At 47.9% G+C, this 19,770-nt stretch overlaps 1 protein-coding gene across 1 annotated transcript in view; it reads left to right on the top strand.

Annotated features, from left to right (window-relative positions):
* The window catches only part of TYW1 (tRNA-yW synthesizing protein 1 homolog), a 123,606-nt gene that overhangs the window by 62,599 nt on the left and 41,237 nt on the right, over positions 1-19,770 (top strand). The window contains exon 13 of the mRNA XM_014953037.1: positions 2,402-2,537. Within this exon, the coding sequence (XP_014808523.1) occupies positions 2,402-2,537 (136 nt within the window). The remainder of the gene's footprint in view (positions 1-2,401; positions 2,538-19,770) is intronic.

Raw genomic sequence — 19,770 nt, 5'->3', positions numbered from 1 at the left:
CCCCCTCTCCCCCTCCCTCCTGTACTCAGCCCCCAGCTCCATCTCCCTCCAGGCACACATGTCTTTTCATCAAGGGAAGGAGATTTTATGGCCCAGAAACTTGTATGGAGCAGTTACCTGGCTCTCGTCCTCTTCCTCCTTTTGTTTCTGATTAAAGGCTGTGAACGAGGACCCTTGCATGTGTGTGTGCATTTATGAGCATCAATAACAATAATAGTGAGCAGATGCTTATTATGGCTTGTAAGAAAACAGTCATTTTTATTATATTGCTGGTTCTGGTCTCTGTATCATTGACTTGGGCTGTGTCCTGTCTGGCTGCTGAAACCCCCTCATGGCTTGGCAGCCTGAAGGCAATTCCTTGCTCTGGAGCTGTGATGTGCTCCTCGGCCGTGGTTCCTGCCCAAGCTCCTATGTGGTAAATGCTGTGAATTTGATCTTCTGGGTGTGATCTCAGCTGCCTAAGCTAGATTGGAAATGGCATCCAAAAACTAAGGAGGAACATTGGAAAATCCATCCTAGTACCATGCAACTAAATTGCCTGTTAATTACGAAATGTAGCTGTGTTTTGGGAACACCAGTGTGTGCTCTGCTGCTCCCTGGTGCTGGCTGGCCCTGGGGCTGCCCCTGGTCCTTGTCCCCCTGCAGCAGAGCATGGATGAGCCATCCTGGCTCCAGTCCTGGCCATGGCAGAGCCCTGGGACCAGTCTGTTTTGGAGCACCATGGGGCAGAAATCCTTCCCTGGGACCTCTTCTAATTCCTTGATTTTCTGCAGTACAACAGTGAGTCTGGCTCTTGCTTGTCCTTAAGATTGAGATTCTCGGAGAAGAGATGATTTTTCTCAGCCTGTGTTTTGAAAATCACTCGCTCCATCTTCAGCGGGGCCCCTTTTAATTAGGCAAATGCAGCATTAAGTAAAGATGAGAGTATTTTGGCTGTGTTCTTTGAAACTGAACACTTCAATCCACTTACACCTAGAACATTTGGTCATTTTTGGAGACTGTGGCTTTGGGCTGCCCGTCCAGACAAGCTTGTTTACAAAACAGGGGTTTTAAAGCTTAAAATATTAAATTTGTTCTGGCTATTTCATTATTCTGTCTAAATAAATATAGTAAGAATGTGTTTAGATAGGTTGGTTGAGTGCCCATGTTAAGTGGATTTTTCGGGATGCTCAGAGCTCTGCTCAATCTCATTCTGGACAGTTCTTGTCCCTTTGTCACCTTTGGGGGGGGCAGGGAGTTTGGTGTATTTTTAGGTGGCACTGTTTGGCAGCTGAACAATAGTTTCTAATTTCTTCTCAGCTTCTATAAAGAACCCAATCAGGCTGTGACTGTGCCCTGTTCATTAACAGAATTCACAAAAAACGCTTGGAAAACATTGTCCTAAAGCTGTTAGGAGGGAGAGAGTTACACGGTGCAATTTGGGTGCTGTCACTTTGTCTGGGGGACGCGGGGCGGAAGATGCTCCGAGGTGTCAGTGTCTGTTACACTCAGTGCCTTTATCAGCTTTGTCTGTGACACGGGAACTCATTTTAGGTTGTTCCTCTTAATGCCCTTCATTATCCCACCGCTAATGGGCTGCGGCCTCGCTGCTGCTCTTCTATTCCCTGGGGCTTTAGGGAAGGGATTAGGCTCAACCTGGGCTCTTCTCACGGCAGAGCGGGTTTAATCTTTTGAGAAGTTACTGGTGTTGGGCTCACAGATGCTGTGCTCACCAGCATTATGTGACCAGAAAGACTATATCACAGGATTTATATGAAATAAAACCCTTGGAAGTGGAAGGAGAACACACTGGGGGGGATTGTGCCTGGGTTTATTTTCTAAACAGCTTTGATTTCCCTTCAAAAAGATTATTTGACTGATGCTGCCAGCTGCAGGTCAGGTAAGTTCAATGTGTCCTGCAGGAGAAACTGGCTGAATTTCTATTGAATGGCATTATTTTTCCATGGGCTGGGGCAAGTAGAACTTGGGGAAGGAACTGAGCTTTATGATTTTTTAACTGTGGGGGCTGTGGTGAGAAACAGAGCTCTCAGTGCTTGGTGTGAACCCCCAGCAGCTTAAGTTGGGAGGCCTTTCAGAATGGAGTGTGTTCCAGTTCAGTGAGGAAAAGATAATGGAAATGTCAGCCAAGGCCTCTGTGTGTGATGTTTTCAGCTTCGGGGTGTGTTATTTGTTGAAAATAGGTTGTAACATCTCACTATTAAGGTGATGCTCACTTGGTGGAGATGAACCACTGGCCTTTGATAGCTTTCCCTGTAAATACTCCATAGTCCTACCACTACTGGACCTGTGGAGCAGCTCGTTCAGAGATACCGTATTTCAGGTGTGCTTTGGTAGGAAAACACAAATCCAGCTGACAATAATGTCTGAAAACAACAATTCCCTTCTCCTTCTCATTTCCAAGGAACCTCGAGCCGGTAACGCAGCTGTACGTCAGCGTGGACGCGAGCACCAGAGAGAGCCTGAAGAGGATCGATCGCCCCCTCTTCAAGGATTTCTGGCAGAGGTTTCTAGACAGTCTAAAGGCCTTGTCTGAAAAGGTACCTACTTAAGAATATATTTTTAAATATTTTTTTTCTTCCTGGCGCACCTGACCTTCTCAGGACAAACATAGGAGACTTGAGAGGCTTAAGATGAGCCATGAATTAGGTTCTGGTTGTGTTGGGAGCGTATTTACGGGTTTTGTACATGAAAGTGTATCAACGTCTGGCAAATTTGACCAGTTTTCCATGTGGGGAAACATTTGATGACAAAAGGAGAGCAGAAAGTGTGTCAAATGGGACAGTAAATATAAGATGCTATGAGAGATGAAGGGATTATAAAATAGTAAAAGGATTTCCTGATGAAGTCTGTACACCCAAATCAGGCTGCTGGACGAGGACTGGGAATTTGGGAAAGCCTGGGAAGAGTCATAAATCCCCGTGTGGGACTTAGTGCTGATTCTCAAAGGTTCCCTTGAAATCGCAGTACGTAAAGGACATTAAAATGCATGTGCTGGAGTTTACCAGCTCTAGTCACCCTCCTGCTAGATAGAAAGCTCCTTATTTCTGGAATATTTACCACAAACAGTAGATCTGAGCAAAGTAGCGAGGTCAGCCCTTTACCCTGTCAGTGGTTTGTCATAGTTTGTGTCCATGAGGCAGCAGAACCCCAGGGCCCGTGGGACCGTGTCTGCTGCTGTCAGCTCAGAGCTTAGTCTGCTGTGTAACAGTCTTTGCAGTAATTAATGAAGCACGCGTGGTCCCAGCCTCACATGAATTAATAGGAACAGTGCTCTGTGAGCGTGTCTTCCCTCTCATTTACGGATCCTGCGCTCTGATGGAAGCAAGTGCTTCTGTTTACTGATTTGGCAGAAGCTGACGTGTTACCTGCTGAGATGAGCAGACAGAAGAGACTGTTTTATTTGAATAATGAGGTTTTTCTGCCTTCTGAGATGACAATGTTGGACCATTTTCTGCCACGTGTACTTACAGTAGTAGATCTGGGAGACTCGGTGTAATTGAGTGACAATTTCTCCTGCAATGGCAGGAGGAGTTTGATCAAGCTGCTTGTGTGCCACCGTGTCGGCTTGTTAAGGAAGACCTCAGGCCAAACTGAGCTTACTTAAATCAGGTGCAAACGTACTACATCCTCTGTGTGAACAGAGGATCCTGTGGAAAGAAGAGGAGCTAAAATACTGAAGGCAAAAATATTGAAAAAGTCTTTTGGGGAACTTGCTTTTGCCCATCATTTCTTTCTTTCTGCCTCTCTTGCCCCCGGATAGACGTGGTTCATTCACTGCTATGCCTTGTCAGAGATTTCCTTGTGAAGAATTGAAGGTGAAAGTATTGGCAAGTCTGTCCATATGGCTAAAAATACCCTGGTCAAGGTGATGAGGAGAGGAAAAAGTAGCTCAACCAGCAGGTGCATTTTCTCCTCGCAGCAACTGCACTTTGAAGGGTCCTTGAAACACTGATAACACAAGAGCCAATTAATAGTTGCTCCAGTTTGTGAGACGCTACTCTGCTCAGCTGCAGATTGTGTCATCTCACGTGGGGGATGGCAGGAATTCTTGGGGAAGCTGTTTGTTAGGCTTTTTTCTTAATGTCATACATGGTTCTGGTATGCCAGAATTATCTTGACCTGCTTCTGGGCAGAAACACCTTCCTGTTTCCCTTCTGAGCGCGTCACTTGGTGTTACTTGTGAATTCAAGGCCTGCTCTTTGGGACTGGTGGACAACAGGATGCCCATGAGCCAGCAACATGCCCTTGTGGCCAAGAAGGCCAATGGCATCCTGGGGGGCATCAGGAAGAGTGTGACCAGCAGGTCAAGAGAGCTTATCCTGCCCCTCCACCCCGTGAGGCCCCATCTGGAGCACTGTGTCCAGTTCTGGGCTCCCCAGTTCAAGAAAGACAGGGAACTGCTGGGGAAGGTACGGCGGAGGGCTACGAAGATGATGAGGGGCCTGGAGCATCTCTCTTATGAGGAGAGGCTGAGGGACCTGGGTCTTTTTAGTCCGGACAAGAGAAGACTGAGGGGGGATCTGATCAGTGCTTATAAATATTTAAAGGGTGGGTGTCAAGAGGATGGGGCCAGTCTTTTTTCAGTGTTGCCCAGGGACAGGACAAGAGGAAACGGGCACAAACTTGAATATGAGAAGTTCCACCTAAACATGAGAAAGAACTTCTTTCCTGTGAGGGTGGCAGAGCCCTGGCAGAGGCTGCCCAGGGAGGTGGTGGAGTCTCCTCCTCTGGAGACATTCAAACCTGCCTGGACACGTTCCTGTGGGACCTGCTCTGGGTGGACCTGCTTTGGCAGGGGGATTGGGCTAGATGATCTCCAGAGGTCCCTTCCAACCCCATTTCATTCTGTGATTCTGTGACTGAGATGAACAAGAGGTGGTGAAAGCTGGTGCGCTGTGTTGGGGAAGTGATGCTAACGGATCCCAGTGATGCTAATGGATCCCAGATTTTCCTGCTGCCCGATAAACCATCCAGGCTTTTTCAGTCCTCCCGAGGCTGAGACGAGCTGGCCCTGCAGCCGAGGTGAGTCCCTGCTGAGGAGAGTCACGGATAGGTTTGAGCTGTGCACATTTAAAAAATAAAAATGGGCCAAGAGAGTTTATAAAACCACAAATTGTACCTTGCTGTGGTTGCCACTGGGGTGTTTGGCAAGTGTTCTTCCTGCAGTGTTAGCCCACTGGCTGCTGCCAGCTGCCGGGGGGATGGTGCTTGGGGACAGGTCCTGCTGCAAAATGCTGATGATCCCAATAGACGAGTGGGAGAAAGGAAAAGGAGAGGACAAGGTCCGTGGTGAGAAAGGAGTGAGGATCCTCTTCTTGGCTGTTCTTTTCCCTGCCACCAAAAAAACAGGCTGATTCTTGTTAAAAATAGAAATAGAAGGGCCTGGGCAAAAAGGTGTGTTTCAAATCTGTTGCCTCGGTAAGATAGTTCTGCTGATAATGGGTTTCATTATTTTGACTGGAGTTCTGCACAAAGTTCTTTAGCCCTTAATAAAGGAGTGAATTTAATAATGAACTGTTCCCAGTACAATATGACAGCCTCATACAGCATGTTGGTGATCCGTTGCTACAGCATTTCCAAGGGAAGCTCAGGAATAAAAGACAAAAATCTTTCGTGGTATTTCTTTCTGCAACAAACAGTGAAAAAACTCTCCTTGTCCACTATGATTTGGAGCAAGTTTTATCCTTTCTGGAGTGATTCCCATTGAGGTGATTTTTGTGTTAAATTTTCTACACAAAGAAATGGTTTTTTTTGAGGAGTTTGTGTTAGACAGCAGGCAGGCTCCTAGAAGGCTCTATTTGTTTCTTGTCATGTGTCTTCTGGCCTCCAAATTAAATTGAGAAGAAAAAGAAAGGTGTTAATGAGTGCAATTTAGACTGTGCCCTTTCCAAACGTCACGTTTGAGAAGTCTCATAGCCTCGTCCTGTGACAGCCTGGAGTTCATAACAACGATTGAGAGGTGACTTCACTCGACAGACAAGCGTTTGGAGGAAGCTCTGGGGCTGCGAGTCCTCATTCTCACCCTCAGGATCTCTCTTCAGTGGTTGAAAGGCTTCACTCCAGCCATTGCTGCTTCATAACTCTGTAGCCAAATGAGGAACGAGGTACAAACAAATGATGAGGGTCCAGAAGCGCAGGAGGGAAAAAGTAGATTTTCCATTCCTTGAACTTTTGTGCTCAAGCTGATGCTTTTCTCAGAAATACCATGAACCAAAGGTGTGCTGTCTGAGCAGAAAATAAGGAAGCGATTGTTCTGTGAGCTCTCACATCCATTTGTGTTTTGACTCTGTGCTGTTTCCCTCAGTGTTCCTAGTCTGGGTTCTGCAGGTTGAGAAACTTTGAAAACTGTTGTTCTTGTGATTGTCCATAAATCACCAAGTGTTTTCTCAAGCAATGGGGGTGCTGACTGAGACAACTGGGAACCCCCCACTGAGCTGCTCAGAAATGAATTTGGGGGGACCCAGTACGGCAAAAGTGCTCATAGATTTCTCCCCAAGGCCTCTGGCAATAACTTGAGATGGTGATGGACATACCAGCAGAACGTGCCCCATTTGTGGTTCAGCATTACATTAGCAATATCTAAAGGGCCAGTGGCAAGAGGACGGGGCCAGGCTCTTCTCAGTGGTGCCCGGGGACAGGACAAGGGGCAATGGGCACAAACTGGGACATGGGAAATTCCAGCTCAACGTTAGGGAGAACTTCTTTGCTGTGAGGGTGGCAGAGCCCTGGAAGAGGCTGCCCAGAGAGGGTGTGGAGTCTCCTTCTCTAGAATTAAAACCCACCAGGATGCGTTCCTGTCCAACCTGCTCTGCGTGACCCTGCTCTGGCAGGAGGTTAGACTGGGTGATCACCAGAGGTCCCTTCCAACCCCCACCATGCTGTGATTACAACGCCTCCGAGCATGCTTTTCTCCACCAGTTGAGAGAGTAAGACATCTCTTGAAGCAAGTGGCTGCTGGTTCATGGATGTTCATGGCCTTGCTGAGTGCTGGGAAGAAGGTCCCTGGTGTCGCTTGTGTACTCTAAGGAGCATCATCCAGCCTTGATGTGGTGTCACTTCTTCTGTCTGTGTCTTCTTGACTTAATCACGATAAATCCTGTCCAATCTGCTCGACCCATTGTCCCTCACATTCCTGGCTGTGCTGCCAGGCACTGAGCGGGCATCGCTGAGCTGCTTTGCCTTTGAGGGGCCGGGTGCCAGTGTTCTCTCCAACAGACTGGAGCCACGCACGAAGCAAACGGGCAAAAAAAACCCCTGTTAGGTTAATAGATGTTATGGCACTGCGGGAACTGATGATGAAGCAGAACCTTATCCCTCCTGTCCTTCCAGGAGAGTCACAAAAAGCGAAAGAAGCAGCTTATTGGCACTTTCTGGAGTTCAGTTAGACTTGTGTCTGTAGACATCGTATGCAGCTCTCACTTTAGATGTGGGGTAAAACCCTGCCCTCGATCTTTTTCTGCTTCAAGGGAATTAAGATTTCATAGAGAAACAGGGTCATGGCTCTGTGGGTGAGGAATAGCAAATGGCTTTTTTTTTTTTTTTTTCTTTATTAAAAAAGGACCAAAAAGGGAAATTCTTAGCTCTGCTGGTTTTAGGATATCACACATTGACAGCGGGTGGATTTGGTGCCTGTGGCTGTGCACTCCTTGCTGGAAGGTGCTGGAGATGGTTTGTCCAGAGAAAGGGGATGAAATACAAACCCCTCTCCTGTTACCATCTCCCAGCTCTGCGTTTGCTGCTTTACAGGTACCTCCTGCGACAGTTCTGGGGGAGGAAGACGCCAGTTTTGCACATTTAAACATTCTCAGCCTTGCAGCTGGTGCTGTTTACTTTAGTCTTTTTTTTTTTTCTCCAACGCGATCCTTTCTTCAAAGTTACCCCTGGCTTCTGTGGGATTATAAAAGTGGTGTAAATACGTCGAGTTACACCTGAAGCACGCTTTAGTGCTTGTTATATTATGTGACAGTAACAATTGCTAATTATGGAAAGAGCACATTTGATTTGTGTGGAGATTATTTATGTGGCTCCTGGGGGAGGGGAACTGCTTTGTCGTCGAGTCTGATGTTTCCGAGCAAAGTCACTTTTTAAGGAGAATTTAAATGTAAAATTTGCAACAGATGTAAGAATCAGTAATCAATTTTGCCACTATAAATTTAGAAGAATTTGACTCTTCTGCACAGTAAATGCTCTCCACCAGCTGTGTGCTTGTTTTAATAGTTTTGCTAATGAGACTTCTGGTGTAAGCCTTTGGAAATGCAATACGATGAGTGTTACAAAGGTACCACATTTAATATTAAGTTACTGTTGCTGAAATACATCATTTCCTTTCAGTTTAGTTTATAGCCAGCAGCAATCCAAGTGAGGCTTCAGCGAGATTCTTGGCTGTAGAGAGAGTGAAATCGTATTTCTTCTGTCTGTTCCAGTACCTCTTGGTTTGCTTGCAGGCAAGAAAAGGGGGGAAAAATGTTCATATACGCACTTTGCAATCAAAATGCTACGTAATCCCAAGCTGCTGGCTGTTACTGCCAGTCTTCTGAAGGCAAGAGAGTGAGGCTGGGGGGATGTCTCTGGTCACCCAGAAACCCTCAGCCAGAGGTGGGGGCAAAGTCCACGTTGTCTTAGCTCTTGTCTGATGCTTTGTCCATTTTCCCACATCAGTCCCTTCTCCTCGCTATTTCCCAGTGCTTTGGGGTGGCCAGGCCTTGGTCTTGCCGGGGGGGGGGGGGGTTACAGCTGCAGAGGGGCTGCCCCACTGCCACCCGCGTCCTTTGGGGGAACTTCTCACTCTTGCCCTGTCTTTTGGGAATATCCTCCGAGCTATGAAATCTAAACGGGAGGAACAGAGAGCCCTCCTCCTCCTCCTTGTCTTCCTCTTCCAGGTTCACTCTTCTCTTTCACTCCTAAACACATTATTTCACTTGCCTGGCTTTTCTGCTCCTTACAGTTTCAGAAGCATTTGCTATTCTTACACTTTATTAAACAAGATCTCTCTTTTGCCTGGAGCTTTTCCTTAGAGGCTCCATGAGAGATGCCAGACTTGGCTTTTGGAGCAAGGCAGTCTCTGTTCCCCCTTCCAGCCCTTCTGGTATTTATTAACCCAATCGCTAGCAAAGGGCTGGTTCCTGGGGCTTGGCTTTGGGAGGCAGAGCTCCCCGCTCCCCCAGCAGGCTCCATGGTCTCGGGTAACATCTCACTTTTTCATTCTTTAGCTGTGAAATGGAGCAGGAGTCTTCATGTAAAAGCACCCCAAAAAGAGAGTGTGTGTGTGTGTGTGGGGGGGGTTATGTGAGCTCTTAAAAAAGGAAAGAGCAAGCCTAAAATTCTCCTTGTGGCAAGTAGGCAAAGGGAAGTTGTATCTGCACTTTATTTTAGAACATGTTTTTATTTAAGCCTATAAAGCTGAAGTAACTGGGCCAAATGCCATAGATTGGGATTGTGCAGAGCGTTGCATAATATCCCAGTCTGCTGGATGCACGAGCTCCTGGGTTTCTCTACTCACTGACCGATTATCAATGGCTCGAGCAGGATGATTCAGATTAGAAGCCTTTATTGGGTTCATTGAATCTATTCATTGGACATTTCAGGAAAGATGAGTTGACAAAGCGTCTGCAAGAGTGTCGCGGATGGTGAGTGTAGAATTGAGGCAAATACACTGCAAACAAGAAAATGGATTTTATGGGACTGTGGTAATGGTTGTGCTGGTGCTCCTGAAGCAGAGGGAACCTACTCATGGGGTCGTGAAAGGCAAATAAAATCAGGAGGACTTTCTGCTTTGGAGGGGTGAGAAATCATGGAATCAAATGGTTGAAAGGGACCTTAAAGACCATCCAGTGCCACCCCCTGCCCTGGGCAGGGACACCTCCCACCAGACCACGTTTCTCCAAGCCCCCTCCAACCTGGCTTCTCAGCTCAACCTGACCAACAGCTTCTCTGGGCAACCTGGGCCAGGCTCTCACCACCCTCACAGCAAAGAAGCTCTTGCTGAGATCTCAGCTCCATCTCCCCTCTTTCAGTGTCAAACCCTTCCCCCTCATCCTATGGCTCCCCTCCCTGATCCAGAGTCCCTCCCCATCTCTCCTGGAGCCCCTTGAGGGACTGGAAGGGGCTCTAAGGTCTCCCCGGAGCCTTCTCTTCTCCAGGCTGAACCCCCCAACTCTCTCAGCCCCCCCTCCCAGCAGAGGGGCTCCAGCCCTCCCAGCATCTCCATGGCCTCCTCTGGCTCTGTTCCAACAGGTCCGTGTCCTTCTGCTGTTGTTGGCCCCAGAGCTGGGAGGCAGCACTGCAGGGGATGTCTCCCCAGAGTGGAGCAGAGGGGCAGAATCCCCCCCTCACCCTGCTGGCCACGGGGCTGGGGATGCAGCCCAGGGTGCGAGGGGCTTTCTGGTGTACCAGCACACGTTGCTGGGTCACTTTGAGCTTGTCGTCCACCAGCACCCCCAAGTCCTTCTCCTTAGGGCTGCTCTCCAGGCATTCTTGTGAATCCTCTGGGAAGGGGTAGCTGCGATGGGCTGAGTTGTGCTGGTGTGTTCAGGCGACAGGGGCAGCTCCTTGCAGAAGGAGCTGGGATGGCTCATGGACTCAGTGCCCAGGGCTGCTCATTGCCACGTGTCGTCTGGTAGGGTGGGCTCTGGGAGGGCTCTCCTCAGTGAGATCAGGAGGCTTGACTCAAACTGGTGCTGCAAGTGATTTCACCTAATTTAGTCTTTTTGAGGCTGGAGCAGCTGAGGAGTGCTCGGTCTCTTTCTCTTGTTCTCCTTTGGGTCAGGATCCTGCAGCAGGTGGCAATAGAGCTCAGGGAATGGTTGTGTCATCAGTGCTCTACTTGTCAGCCATCTCCTTTCTCAGGTCCCTCTTCAGCTGCTTTGGGTTACCCAAGTGCCAGCAAGAGCAGAACTGACCCCAAACTCCCTTTGGTAGATTGACTTTTAGCAAGAAACCAGCCAATCCACAGAAGGGCTGGTTTTCCTTCTTCACGGAGATGTTTGTGCCTTGGCCCCATTGCTTTTATTGCTCTCCACCCTTAAAAACCCAAAGGGAGCTGGTGGTGCCAGTTGGGTATTTGTAACTTTGGCAACTTGCTGGTGGCTGTACATGGTGGCTGTGATTGGTGGGGTGGTTTGTGACCTCCCAAACTATGTCCCCATCCCTTGTTTCCGGAGCTGCTGGAGGGACCCATCTGGAGCCTTGTTGACTTGCAAGTTGTGGGCTTGAGAGCCAAGTCCATCATTTCCTCCTTGGATGAAAATGCTGTTGGATTTGCCAATGTATGAAGTGCAGGGACTACAACACATGGATTCAGCTGAAGCTTCTGAAGCTGCTAAACTGCTGGAACATCTTCTGTATAAACTTGTGGAGTTTATTGTCTTGTACGCACTTGAATAGAGACAGACAGTAATTAGTAACAGTGACAAAAGGTCAAAGCAAACTGGCAAACCAAAGGTGATTTATTTTTCAGTTTTTACACAATTAAGACCATTGTGATGGGGAGCTCGGCTTCTGTCAAACTTGTTCAGCCCTTTCTAAGTGCGATAGTTGGGTGCAATTACTGCGCTGAGTGATTTGGGGATCTCCCTTTCTTCTTGTCCCAGAAGAGCACTTGGCTGCTCATAGATCTGTTTGGTGGAGGAGCTGGTATTAGAGGCAGGGTAAAGGATCTCCTCTAACTGCTTAACTCTAAGAGCAGAGGAGCACAGAGCATACGGGTGGTGCTGAGCCCTGGGAGGGGAGAGCTGATGATCCATGGTGCCAAAGCCACTGTTTACAGACCTGGAAAAATCTGTCTCTGCTCCATTGCCTTTATCTCATTCTGGCTTTGTGTTGAAATTTGCTTAACAATCCTGAGCCTTTTCTCCCTGGAGGGCTTTTCTAGAGGCACCCAACTTTGTGTGAAAGTAGGAGGATCTAAAGGTTTTTTGTGGAGACTGGGTCTCTAAAAGAACGTTTTTATTTGAGATCTCAGAATTTCAGGTGATATCAAGCAGGTCCCCCCAAGGCAGGCTCCTCCAGCAGGAGCAGAAGTTGTGCTGTGCATCCAGAGACAATCAGGACTTTGTTAAATCCTTCATTGTGATATTTTTTTGTTGTTGTTAAGAAGCAACATAACTTTTCAATCCGTATGTCAGGCTCATGGATACCTTTGAAATATGTAAGGTTTCATTACTCTTACAGATTGGATTCAGACTCCTTTATAGAAGGTAAAGACTACATCACACAGCATCGTCTTCATCCACAGGTTGCTGGGCTGCCTTCCTGCCAAAGCTCGGGCCGTGCCAGCAGATCACCACATCGAAAGCTGCCGTTTCTGTCCATGCTGCCGGAGAGGCCGATCCCCACCTTCCCCAGCTGTAATGTCATTTAGCAGCTGAACCTGTGCCTCGCTGACAGCGGGCGAGGAGATGGTGCTCACCAGCAGCAGCACGAGGTGCCTCATGCCCAAGGTTCACACTTGGGTGGGTTCATGAAGCTGCTCCCCCGCGGCTCTGTGGGAATGAGACGGGGTGTTTGAACCCTGACACCAGCCCTGGTGCTTGCCGTGACTTTGGGCTACTTCTACAGTTTGCATTAAGAGGTTAATTCTCTTTCTTTCTTCACCCAGGCTCTCTTGCATTGAGCACGTCCCTCTGATTCTGCTCTAAGTGCTCCAGTTCCATGCATTGCAGTGCTCTGTGGGGTTATGTGGGCTCATGAATGTGATGGAGCCGTACCACGCTTGGCGTGAGCTGGGGACAGTCCCACACCGGGAGCGAGGTGGGGACAGCATGGGGACAGCTGTGCAGCAGCAAGTGATGGTTCTAACGTTCTGTGCCATGCTTCAAGATCTGGTAGCTTTCAGAGGTGAACAGTTACTTCATGGCCATGTCCCTGCACTTGAGAGCGTGTCACACACAGGAGTGGGACTGAGAAGAGATGAACCTTGCCCACCGCTGTCCCCTTTAGAGGGGAGTCCACAGGGATGTCCCTCCAGTAGGTATAAGCACTCCAGATCAGGGGTGTAGTCCGTGACAGTCACCTGGGACATGTGAAGGAGCTTGTAGTGGTTTCAACGTGTCACGACAGGAGAGATGGTTGCCTGCAGAGGATTGCTGGGCACATCCTCGAGCAGCTGCAAGGGGACCGGGTGCTTCACAGAAGGGTAGTGGCGGTTCCTTTGCCAGCTGGAGGGATTCTTGGCTGTGACCTCCCAGTCTGCAGTGTCTCCAGGAGCCGCTCCATGGTGGTGACCTGGCTGTGGGATGGGGGCAAACTCTCAGGAGATGGAAATGATGGGGCGAGGGCTGAGAAGCTCAAATATCCCTGCCTGCTCTGAAGCGGTGATGCTCTACAGATTTCCCTGAAGTATTTCTGTAGGGATTAGTCCTGTAAACCAGTGGGAACTGGATGGAGTCCAGCTCCTCCAGGCTAAAGCTTGGAGAGGAATGGCTCAAAACAAAGAGACTGACAAAAAGCCTGTGGGAGCTGCTAAAGGCTCCCAGTGCTGCAGCTGAGCACTTGGGGAGTGCTGGTGGGAAGCGTTTGGAGGGGGCTAATGGTGGCCACTGGCAAACAGCAGTTTTCCTGCAGCAGGATTGATCTCCAGACCCCGAGTGTGTTGCAGAGCATCATCCAGGGGCTGTTCAGGGGCTGCTTTTACAAACCTGCTGCTGTGCAGCATCCTTCCCCTGCATGTCCCCTCTCCCCACGTCACCTCCTGGAACATCAGGCTCTGCCCCAGCACCATCCAGGGGTGCTCCCAGTCCCCAGCCAACGCTGGAGCTCTGCTCTTTAATAGAACAGGCAGTTAAAGTGTTTGAAGCTTATTTACCTTTCCATAATATTTGTTACTTCGGAGCTGAGCTCCCGAGTCAGGGCTTTCCAAGAGCAGTAGCTTTGCAGGGATGGTTTAATCAATAAGAAAGAAATCTATTTCAGACTCTTTGTTTATGTTGTGCTTTGTTAAATAAAATGGGCAGGATTTTCAGCAAATCACGGTGGGGCTTTCAGTTCTATTTTGAGATGGTTTGGACAAAACCCAGAAGAAAAATATTATAAATCCTTTGCTTCGCAGACTGCGAGAGTGATTTTTAACGAGGCAATTATGTTTTTATGGCGGATTAGTCTCTGTTTTCATCACTTGACTCTTGAAGTTGTGTTGCTGGTTTGTTGTTGCCGAGATAACGAGTGTCAGTTTATTCTCTTAAATACAATAACCCCTTCCTAGGCCCCGGGGGAGCCACCACCCGGCCCTTGGCCACGTGTCCATCATGTCTGTGTCGCCGCCGTCTGAGTGACACCTCTCAAAGTGCTGGCGTTTTGTCACAACACAGATTCTCATTTCACCTTACCCCCATGATGCCTCTTCCTTTCTCATTATCCTGCAATTGCTCGCTTCAGTCATCATTATTACAGGGTTATTTAAGATGCAGTTTATTCTTCCATCCTGTATCCCCCGTTGCTGAGCAAATACTGCTGATTTTGAGGAATATCCTCTTAGAGCCCTGAAAAATTTCAGGGGGCTGTTGTTTTTCTGGCTAAGATTTCCAGTGAGAGAGGTCTGTAAGGAAGGATCCAAGGCTCTGGCTGTGTGTATAAATAACTGCTGGGATGGGTTAACACTCCCGAACACCCAGCAGCCGACGTGGGGGAGACTGGGCTCCTCTGTGGATCCAGAGTGACTTTGGTGAGGATTCAGTTCATTCTGGAGACAGAAGCATTGGGCTAAAGTCGGGCTCTGTTTTTAAACTGCTCTTATCCCTCACTGTCTCTTTTTAACACACAAAAATGCCATTTGGGTTTTTCCTTTAAGTTCTCCAATCTGTGTGTTGAAGTACTTTGCATGTTGCTGTTTGAGGAAAATGTGCATCCTCGTCACCCTCTTTGGGGCTCCCCCCTTGTCTGTAGTTTGTTCTTCGTATTGTCTTTCTCTTGACTTCCCGTCCTGGTTTGAGCGACACAGGACTAACTTCTCTTCTAGTGCTTGGGAAAACTGCACTTTTAGAAGACTCCAGTGTCAAAATTGGTGAAAATATTTAGAATATTTAGTTTATCACCAGCTCTGGGGTGCAGGTTTGAAGGTCTCAGTGGTTTTGAGCCCCCCAGGTGCGGGGACAAGGAGGAGCCAGACCTGGGCACTTGACCCAAGCTGCCACCAGGATTATTTTATACCATAAACGGCGCATCCAATATAAATTAGAAAGTTTGCAGAGGAATTCTCTCTCCCTTGATGGCTGCCATCCTGAGAACTCCTTGCCCTGGGTGTCAGAGTCCTGAGCCCTTCCCTTCCTCCCGAAGCCGCAGCGCTCGCGGGTCCCACGTGGGCTGTCCCTGCGAGGAGCGCACGGCTTCTCCTCATGTAATTCTTGTATATTTTATATTGGTGTTGGGATCAGTGTTGGTTCTTTACTGTTATTGTTAATTATTTAGTCTCATCCCATTAAATCTATTTATATTTCAACCCTAGGGTTTCTTTGTTTTCCCTGATTCTGCTTCTTGGGTGGGGAGGGGTTATTGGGTGAGAGAAGAATTCTCTAAACAACAGTAAATTGTTACGGGTTCCTCAAACCACAGCACTTCCTCGCGCTGCCAGGGTTACAGTGTGTGCTGTGAAGTGATGTGTTTGGATGGTGCCTCTCCAGGAGCACCACAACAGGTACCACAGGTTGCCCCCCTCCGTGGCCAAGCAGCCCAGCCTGAGACATCAGGTCCTGGAGCCAGAGGGACATGACGGGGTGGAGCTGTAGCTGGGACACTCTGGGGACTGTGAAATGAAAGGAGGCTCTGGGAAGTCCCAGGGTGTCATTGTTTTCAGCTCACAGGACTATCTCTGGATGCCTCTTCTTTCCCACAAGTGACCAGACACAAGTGTCTGCCCCATCCCAGAAGAGCTGTAGCTGGGACACTCTGGGGACTGTGAAATGAAAGGAGGCTCTGGGAAGTCCCAGGGTGTCATTGTTTTCAGCTCTTCTCTGTCACAGGACTATCTCTGGATGCCTCTTCTTTCCCACAAGTGACCAGACACAAGTGTCTGCCCCATCCCAGAACCATAGAATGGTTGGGTTGGAAGAGACCTTAAAGACCATCTGGTTCCAACTCCCTTGCCATGGACAGGGCCAGCTCCCACTAGAGGTCCATCCTGTGACCTTGCACACAAAGTGCTAGCCCAGAAGAAAGTCGAGGTGTCTGCTCAGCTTGAATAGAAATCATTTTTATGGTCAGATCAAAGCAAATCAGTGTTTCTCCTGGATTTTTCCCCTCTCTGGTGAAGGGGCTGTTTTGCAGGTGGGATGGAGCCAAGGTGGCCCAGCGGGTCGGCTCCTGGCCGAGCTCCTGCGCTCGTCCTCGCTCTGTGGTGAGGAGCAGCAGCTGGAGCAGGATGAGGAGCCTGTCACTCGGTGCCTGCGTGGCAGGTCCCCGCTGCGGCAGCAGCTGCTGGAGACACCCCTGCAGAAAAGGCCCTGATCTCCCCTGCCTTTGGGGAGCCATCACCCGAGCAGCCCCTGTCAAAGCTGCTGCTTTAAGTCCTTCCAAAGTCCACATGACGCGGGCACACGCTTGGAGTGTTCCTGGAGGATTTTATCCTTTTTTCCTTTTTTTTTATCCTTTTTTCTTGGTGTCACAACTTCACTTTCTGCTCAGGTCGGAGCCCGTCGATGGTTGCGCTGCCCCTGTGGCGCGGGGCTCGGAGCCGGTGCGGCCCAGGCTCCTGCTGATGCTCTTCCCAGCTCTTTGGTGTTAAACACACTCTGTTTCCCCAGGAAATGAAATATGGCCGGGCCGTGTGGTCTGGTTAACAGCAAGCTTCAAGTGGGGCTTTTTTGCTGATGATTTGCTGTGATCCGTTTTAACGCCGTTCTTCTATTTTAAGCTACAATGCATTGGACTTTTTTTCTTTTTTTTTTTTTCCCTTGGTATAAATTTTACATGGTAATTCCTTGAAACTGCCCTAGAAATATTGAAAGGAAAGAAATAATCACTGGAATGCTGTCGGTGCTGATTTACAAGAGTAAGTGTATTAAAAACTAGTCCATGAAAAATGGATAAGGAGCAGTCATGGTTCTGGATTTACTTAAGAAAAACGTTTTTAGGGCTCAGAACAAAGCTGTTGCTGTATTTTGTTTTATTTCTAGAGATTTTTAACTAAATAAACTGATTAATTTCTACTGAAGCGTGAAGCAATAAAGTAGATTACAAGCAATAGGTGGCAAGTACAGGAAGAATGATTATGGAGGGGAATGTGACTCAGGATGCTGGTTTAGGAAGGTGAGATAATAAAATTTGATTTATTTTCTCCTTCGTTTCCAGTCTGGATTGCTTCTTCCTGTGCTTCGTACATCGGCAGGACTGAGGGGCTTCTCCGGTTTAAAGGTTTACTTTGGGAATTAGAGCCACTGTGCTCATCTCGCCCCAGGATTGTCTTTTTATTCTGAGGCAGAATTTCAAAGCTGGTCAGAACAAACTGGTTTTGTACAGTACGAGAACAGTTACGTTGATTGATTTCGGTCTTTAAAAAAAAAACTGGTGCAAACCAAAAAGCCAACTTCCGTATTTTTATAGTTATTATTCATGACAGTTTTTTCATCTTATTTTCAAGGCTCTAGAAGAATAAGAAATTTCATATGTCTTTCAGATGTGGCACCTCAGAATAATAATACTTTATAGAGACAATTTTGTTTCTTACACCGGCATATTAAAACTGAAAGAATTCCAGCCTTCTTTGCTTTTGGCCTTTGTCGGAGGGGACTGACTGGGGAGCCAGGTGTCAAGGCGAGGTGTAGGACCAGTCCCTCAACATTTGGATGTGTGCACCTTGTTACTGGTTTTGTACCTGATTCTCTCGCAAAGAGCAGGAATGGCTTTTTGCATGAAAAGATGGTAGCAGGTTTGGGGGAGGTATTATTTAAATTTTTTAGTTTTATTTTTTAAAAAAATAACCTTACATCTTAGTTTCTTTGCATTAGAACTTGATTATTGAGCTGGAGCTGGTGCAGGGTCTTCCCTTGCTGCTTTGAACAGAGGGTGGTGGTGCTGAGGTTGGTTTTCTCCCTGTCCTGGGGGTGACGTGGGGACACCTCCTGTGCTGGAAGGTCCTGGGCAAGGACCGAGGGGCTTCGGTGCTGGTCTGCAGCGAAATGCTGGGTTTGAGCACTCTCACTTTTCTAGCAGTAAAATCCAAGTTCTGAGTTTTTCTCTGGTTTTAATGTCTTAATTATCCTGTGGTAATAGGCACCTTTTTTAGCAATGAAGACAAAGCCTCCACTTGCTTGAAACGGTGTATTAATAGCAAATGCTTGAACAATGTGTGTTTTTAGTAGGTACCTACGCAGCACAACCTATTCAGGATTTTTGCTTTAATGACTGTATTAGCCTGAAGAAAGTAAGCTGAAAACTTTAGTTCTCTGTGCTGAGTTAATCTTTGAAGGGAACAAACCCTCCTCTGCCATGCAGATCTGCCCAGCAGAGTGCTCTCAGGTGTTCCCAATGTGACTTTTGGGAGGACGTCATCTCTCCAGTGCCCGCGTTCGAGGCTGTTGGGGAGTGATGGATGAGCCTGAATGAAGTGATGAGCCCTTTATTTAAGGGGAGGGTCCTGGTTGCCAAAAAAAATTAGATTAATCTGCTGTCCTTTCAAGGGCACCGAGTCTCTCCCTGATGATGTTCTCCCAGAGCGTGGTGTGTCCCACGGCTCCTCTGTGGAGCTTCTGCGAGCCTGGAGGGTCAGTGGGGCTGGGTTTGGGAGAGGCAGAAGCCATCTCCAGTCCTCTCAGAGGGACTCTGTCTTCAGAGTGAGCTGGAAGGGTTTGGGGAGTTGTGAAACGTGGGGTGTGTTGGCATTTCAGAGTTCCTTTTGCTGTGTTTTGTATCCTTTATCTTTCACGGGGGTTTACGCATAAAGATGCATGTTATTGAATACAGTAAATACTTGGCTGCAGGGTTGGGTTTTTTCTGATCACATCCCTGTGACAAGTAATTTCCAAGTGTGAAAATTGCTTTGATATCTTTATTCAGGACTTGCTCCCTTAGTGCGACGTTGTGTAACCCGAAGGAGGGAACCGCGTTGAGTTTTCAGAGAGGAGAGTTTCTCCCTTGGGCTTCTCCAAGGGGCTGTCTCCGGGAGCCTGCCCAGAGCACCAGCGCCAGGAGCTGGGAATGTACACGTGGAGTTTTTCAGGTTTTTAGGCTGGTTTGTGTCATGATCAGAGCGGGTCCTTGCCAGCAAGGAAGCTCTGAAAATGTGTCACGAAGTCAGTGTGCAAGCCGAGCCTTTTGTTAAAGGGAATAAGAAATATTAATAAAACCAAGAAGCCCGCTTTTGAAGTTGCTTCCTGTTCATCATCTAATACCTGCAAAGGACCTGCAAGTTGTATGAAAGAAAGAGCAATTTTTATTTAGAATCTGCACCATAATTCCTTTTCCCCCAAGAGTCCTTTCTCCGTTTAAGCAAAGCAGCGTTTCTATTGACAATTTTGGGTTTGTTACTTCAGTTTCATTAGCTGCCAAATATGGATTTATATTGAGTCATCTGTGAATGAAATGTCATTTTTTCTAGCAATAAAATTATTTTTTCTATGGTGAAGCGTTCAGAATATCTGGCTTTAAGCTAGTGAGTAGAAATATGGGGTTTGGTGTGCTTATTTCCCAACAGTAGGACACTGTTACTCAAAAGAGCGAGTTCAAATGACGCGATCCAAGGTGAGGGTCTAGTAGAACCCCAGTGCATGGTCTGGAGGAGGAGGTTTGTCTCCTCGTTGCCCGTTGCAGTCCCGTGAGGTCCTGTCCTGCTCCTGCTGCTCCCCA

Source organism: Calidris pugnax, unplaced genomic scaffold (genome assembly GCF_001431845.1).
Source record: "Calidris pugnax isolate Ruff unplaced genomic scaffold, ASM143184v1 scaffold133, whole genome shotgun sequence".
NCBI lineage: Eukaryota > Metazoa > Chordata > Aves > Charadriiformes > Scolopacidae > Calidris > Calidris pugnax.
Note: the sequence above shows the minus strand (reverse complement) of the source record. Positions and strands in the feature narration are given on the sequence as shown.